The sequence below is a fragment of the Puccinia triticina genome, chromosome 7A (genome assembly GCF_026914185.1).
Source record: "Puccinia triticina chromosome 7A, complete sequence".
Classification (NCBI taxonomy): Eukaryota; Fungi; Basidiomycota; class Pucciniomycetes; order Pucciniales; family Pucciniaceae; genus Puccinia; species Puccinia triticina.
The window spans coordinates 3,438,375-3,444,282 of NC_070564.1; the positions used below are offsets into that span (position 1 = coordinate 3,438,375).

At 48.4% G+C, this 5,908-nt stretch overlaps 1 protein-coding gene across 1 annotated transcript; it reads right to left on the bottom strand.

Moving 5' to 3' along the window:
• Positions 1 to 641: 641 nt before the first annotated feature.
• On the bottom strand, positions 642 to 2,854 carry PtA15_7A387 (uncharacterized protein; the record flags this gene model as incomplete). The annotated part of the gene is made up of 7 exons (XM_053170987.1): positions 642 to 749; positions 813 to 919; positions 1,026 to 1,209; positions 1,398 to 1,580; positions 1,639 to 1,766; positions 1,838 to 1,958; positions 2,843 to 2,854. The coding sequence occupies 7 exons, from the start codon at positions 2,852 to 2,854 to the stop codon at positions 642 to 644; spliced, it is 843 nt and encodes a 280-aa protein (XP_053022214.1).
• Positions 2,855 to 5,908: the final 3,054 nt, after the last annotated feature.

Consider the following 5,908-nt stretch of genomic DNA (forward strand, 5'->3'; position numbering starts at 1 on the left):
AGAGCCTCAGGGTAATCACAAATGTACTTGGAGGCTTACAAAAAAAATGTTATTCACTCTGATTGATACACCATGTCTATCAAATGTACCACTGTAACTTAGATTCCTGGGGATGTCCTTGTTTTGATAACAGCAAATAATGGTGGAGGCCTATCCAAGGTTGAACAGGATGAATGACAATGGCTTGATTTCTGAATGACAATAAGATAGGCGGGAGGTGGCACACTGGACACTGCAGAAAACAACTGCTTGGACAGTTTTTTCCGAGCAGTAGTCGGACGGATGTTGTCCGAGCAGTAGTCGGACAGATGTTGTCCAAGCAGTAGTTGGACAGATGTTGTCTGAAAAGTTTGGCAATCTGTGGGGTCCGGATTATGGAACTCGTCGGACAAGACTTTCTGAGCAGTTAGTTTGCGCAGTGGGAGGGCAAAGAGGCAGGCAGTCGCCGACATCAAAGAGGGTGACGTAAATGTTGAAGAGGGTGGGCAAGATGGGCCGATCATTTTCCAGATAATTCTGAGTACCTCGCGTGCTTGTAGGTCAGTAGGAGCTAGAAAGAGCAGAAGTCGAGAGAGGAGGGAGTGTCCGGAGGGGTGGGCTCGCGGCCACCAGCAGCACTCGCTGAACCGGGGAGCAGAGAGCTATTTGATGGCACTATCAGCGGCGTCAGGCGCTGCCAAGATGAGAGAGACGCTCAAACTCATGCTGCGCCACCAGGCGACCAAGAATCGGAAAAACATGGGCAAAGGCTACAGACCTTGTCAGGACCTCAGGCGCCAGCTCGCTGCGCCTACCGAGATCCTTTTGGACACTGTGGCGAGCTTCTCAAGCTCAATCTCCGACCCTGCGGGCACTTCTAGCACAGAATTGCTCGACAAGATTTTGACGAATAGGTTGGGGAGGACTCGGGAGTCGGCATCTTCTTGCCCGCTTTGATTGAGCATTTGGGTATAGATTGGCCAGAAGAAAAGGGGTTAAATAAAGCCAGGGGCGAGTAGCGCAAAAAAGAGAGGGGGGAGACGAACCTGGACTTTGAGTTTGTTGAATAGTTTCCAGCTCTGGGGTTCCAGGACCATTTTGGGCACAAGGATGAGGGGCAGGAATACTTTGAACATGTCGGATCCAGAACAGTCGCGACACCAGCGCCGAATGTAGGAGTTGGAGAGGGCGGGCTTTCTTCCAAACAGGCGGGAAATGGTGGTAGCTGTACTGTTGTAAATGGACCAAATGTGTGAGCGAGAGCAGCTACAAAACAGTGAGGTTGGAAAAAATGTGTGGTAAGTGTTTGTGCATGCATGCGGCGTCGCCCGGAAATGGAACTGTCTCTCGCCCGCTCTCAGCCCTTCTGTTGGGTTTTACTTCTTCGGGTGGACATAGAGGAGGGCCAGGAGACTCACCAAGAGCGTGCCTTCGCGGAAGACAATGATGTAGATGTTGAGCGGCTTGGGATACGTTGGCGAGTAGGGGTCCTGGTCGAACAAGTGGAAACAGACGAGATAGTAGTTGCGGAAGAGCTCAATCTTTTCGCGGATCTCCTCCATGAGGATGTCCTCGGTGGTCAGCGGATGGATGCCTAAGACCTGTGTGGATGTCAGCATCTACAAAAAAAAAAAAAAGAGAGGGGGGGAGGGGGAAGACCTTGCTGAGCAGCTTCATCTCCTGGTCTGTTGGCGACAGCACGTCAAGCCACCACGTCGACGCCTTGGTGTTGTCGTCCGAGCGCAGAAGCATGCCCGAGCGGGGCTTGGCGTTCTTGGTGAAAGGAACTGTATAAGGAAGTTCATCGAGGTATCAGTTGCAACTCGACTTTGCATAGCCCGTGGCGTTGACGCCTTACCAGCGTAACTGCTGGCGCAGGAATTGCGATTGAGGTTACCGTTGAAATGAGTGGTGGCCAAGTCTTGAGAGGGTCTGTTGTGGACTTGTACATAGATTGTTGGTGTGGCGAATGGGTTGAGCTGGGGGTTAGTAAGATGTGGCGCCACCAAGGCGGGAGCTGTGGCCCTAGAAACGCAGGCGGCCGTGGCGCTGGGAGCTGAGTAAACGACGGCTTGTGTGGTGAGTTGGGGCCAGTGGGAAGTCGGTGTATTTAAAGGGGGGTGGTGGGGTGGAGTGATCCGCAGGGGATTCGGTTTTGTCCGCCCCCTAACTGCTTGGTTAGGCCCTCCCTGGACAGCTTACCAACCGGCCCACTTTTGCTCGTTGCTCCGGCACAGCTGGAGGGTCATCCATAGGGCCTTTGGGCCTTTGGGGATATTCAACGTACCAAATGTGAATAATGGGGCATTTTTTGCCCCATTTTGTGAGAAAAAAACACCCCAAAACTTAGATCTGCAGGTCTAGAATTCTGTGGATTTAAGAAAGTGGGATTATCATTTTTTTCTTTTTCTTTTCTAAATCATAAAAACACAATATCAGCTCTAAAATTCTCAAAATATCAGGGCTTAAATCTTTCAAGTTGGGGGAGGCGCCCACATTCTTTCACGACTTACTCTTTCATTACCGTCCTCCCTCCATCACTATCAAAAATCTTACTTACCCCCCACTCAACATCTCTTCAATAAATCTATAAAAAATAACCCATCAAACAAAATCTACCTGCTAGATCACTTTATACTCTAAACTCACTTTCTTCAAGGTTGAGGACAACCTGCTAAGTTGGGGGAGGGGCTTTCAATTGGGTCTTGGATTCCAATTTTTTCGATTTTTTTTAGAACAAAGGCTCTTTACAACAGCTAGACCTGGATTATCACTACATCTCAATCACTTTCAGAAATCAAAAGACAGAAATTTCTTACACCCAAACGACAGTTTTGGACTCCTCGACCAACACCCAGCTTACCACCAACAACATAAGCAATTGAACTCGGACGGGGCCAAATATCCAAAGCTTGGTGCGGACACAACGTGCACGACAGCCTCTCAAATCTGCGGATTGTTTGAAGGAGTCAAGCCGGGCTTGAGCTCAACAGACACACGATAGGGTTATGCGCTGGCGCGATATAGACTGGGCGGCAGCGGCCGGTAATGGAATACGAAAACTATAGACATGATAGTAGGTAATAAATTTAGAAAGCTACCAGTCAGGCTGCAAAGTTAGAAGAAAGGGTGAGGAGGAAGAAAATGGACTGGAAAGGAAGATCTTTATACCTTTCCAGTACCTCAGGGTACCACTTACTTAGACCCCAAACGCAAAACCAAGGCTCCTATTCACCCTGACAGCTAGGCCGACGGCCAACAACATCATACAACAACCGAATTCAGATCGGGCCGAAATGAACAACATGCAGGACAATCGCACAACTCGCCAGCTCGTATCTTGGCGTCGACGGCGTTGAATTCTGACAGCTTCAACTATGTACTCAACGGTGTTGTGTAACTTGTCTTTCAATCAGCGTTGACAAAAGGAATGAGGGCGAAGTCGTGGACCTCAGCCAATTGCTTCCCACTATACAAACAAGCACTGGCCCACACAGGCCACTCACTGGAACAAAACGGACCCCAAAAGCGAGCCAGCAACCAGCTCGACAGGAGGAGATGGTGGTGTTGGTGGCGTGAAGGCCTGCAGATCAAGGATTCAATTCGGATTCAAGTCGGTCGAGGGTTGAGGTCGGCGAAGTCGAGAAGGTGGTGGAAGTCTGACTTATACCCATACCCCTTGATATACATACCCGGCTGGAACTCAGACGGCGGGCGGGCGCGATCAGCAAGCATCCGGGCTCAGGGCCCGCTCACTCAAATACCGGGACCGGTCCAACGGGCCCCCGATCAACACTTGATAACTGAACCTTGCGGCTCCAGGCGCGCGCACCTACCAAGAGCAGCGCTGGCGCGACTGCGGCAGCAACTGAAGCAACTCGACGTCAACTACTGCAGTAGGGCGCGGCTGCGCAGCTGCGGACTTCGCGCAGCACTTTGACCCCCCAATACCTCAAAAAACTTCCTTCAAGAAAAGTCAGAAAAACGACAAAAATCAATTTTTCTGGCCAAAACTCACCCGCTCAGCCTCTCAGTCACTGCACCCAGGAGACGTCCAACGGCCAATTTCCCAAGGATTCATCATGTCACTCAGTAAAAATTAAAGCCTCAAAATTTCACAAGTCAAGATACGGCACTTTTCCGGAGGAATTGTCTGGGGACAGACAATAAGTTGGGGGAGGATGTGGTAGACGGAAAAGTGAAAAATCAAAAGTTTTTTTCTCATACATATATTTACTCACCCTAGGCCTCAAGATACCGCCAAATAGACCTCATAAATGGATTCTACGGCCAATTTTACCCCTAGTCACCACTGGAAGCGTCACTGGAACCCCGCAGGATTGGAAGTTACACCCTCTTGGACCCTCATGGACACGGCCAGCCTCAGTCATTAACCTGTCACACCCCTCAAGCTCAGTATTCCCCAGTTATTTACATACCACCCTTCACACTTACCATCACCTTCACCCATCACTACAACCCTTATATTTGCAAATAACTACTGAACTCACTCTCAAATCTCACATACCTGTCATCGAACAACTTCATCTGGAACTAGACCAGACCTATCACTTGATTAAAACTTGCCAAGCTTAGCTTGGTGGGTCTTGTTATCTGATAGTATAGAAGGGCAGAGTTTTGCACCTCCATCATCCCCTTCTCCATTCTGCAAAAGGGTTTCACAACCACTTTTGAGTCCTACAGCGTGCGTTGGTTCTTATAGTCCATACCACTCAGATTCAACTATTGCTTGTGTTGATTTGAACAGCTGCAGAATGTTGTTGTTTAATAGCAGGATTCAAAGTAGACCCGTGCATGCCACTTGCAAGGCAAGGCAAGCCGGCGTTCAACTCAAATGTTGAACATCGACTTGCAGTCTCCCCACAAAACTGGGTTATGCAGAGTGACCTGCATGCACGCGCGGGTCTACTATGAAACCCCCTAATAGGCCCGTCGTCATGACTAACACCCTGTTGCCAGCTTTTTTTTAGGAGGAAATTGGTCATAGCCAAAGACGTAAGCATTTCACTTAATGGGGAATCAGATTAATTCTGACATAAACAACCAGTTATCTGAGAATGCGTCTGGAGAAGATATAGTTGAAAATAACCTACTCTGCTGCTGGCTTTGAGGGAAGCAATGGACAGGTGGTGGACAGGTGGCAATCTTGGATTGTTCCCTATTAACCTCCGCTCAAGGTTTTTTTTGGGCAGGAACTTGGAGGCAGGTGTCACTTATAATTCCCATGGCTCTATTATGGGTATGGACAGAACTGGATTGCTGGTCCTCAAATTTTTGAGGGCAACAGTTGCAACAGGCCAAGAGACAAGCTGGCAGAGCAAAGTGAAACCATTACTGATAAATGCTGTTGGGAGAATACACCATTTCATTCAATATGAATTCGTGGATGGGAGCAAGTGGGGCTATGAAGTTATGCTAATCTATTCATTTGAGGTTAGTGAGCTATCTAACCCAAAATTATCTGATTTTATGGTATTGCGTTTGAGCTGATTGTTTTCTGACTCAAGGGAATTAATTTTACATGAACAAATCCAACACAGCCAGCAAATCCTTCCCCTTGCATGACCTGTGATGATTTGATTCATTCAGATTTGGTTGGCAGATTGGAGGAGTTTGTAATTTATAAATAGCATTGATGACTCTTCTAGTATACAGGTCCAGTGTTCCAAAGCCAACTTGGAAAAGATTATTCAGCCTTGAGACAGCTCGCCTGTTGTGGTAAGCCAATCCTGATCTACTCAGAAAACCAGCAACCATCAATCACAAGTATGTCACACCTCAAGACTAAATCCCATACCTCTGGCCCCCTTGTCAGCAAAGCCCAAGGCCCTCAAAATCCCCACTCAATGGTAATAGCCTGGATAATAGTATTTCCTCTTCCCACACTCCCCCTGTCTTGGATAAACCC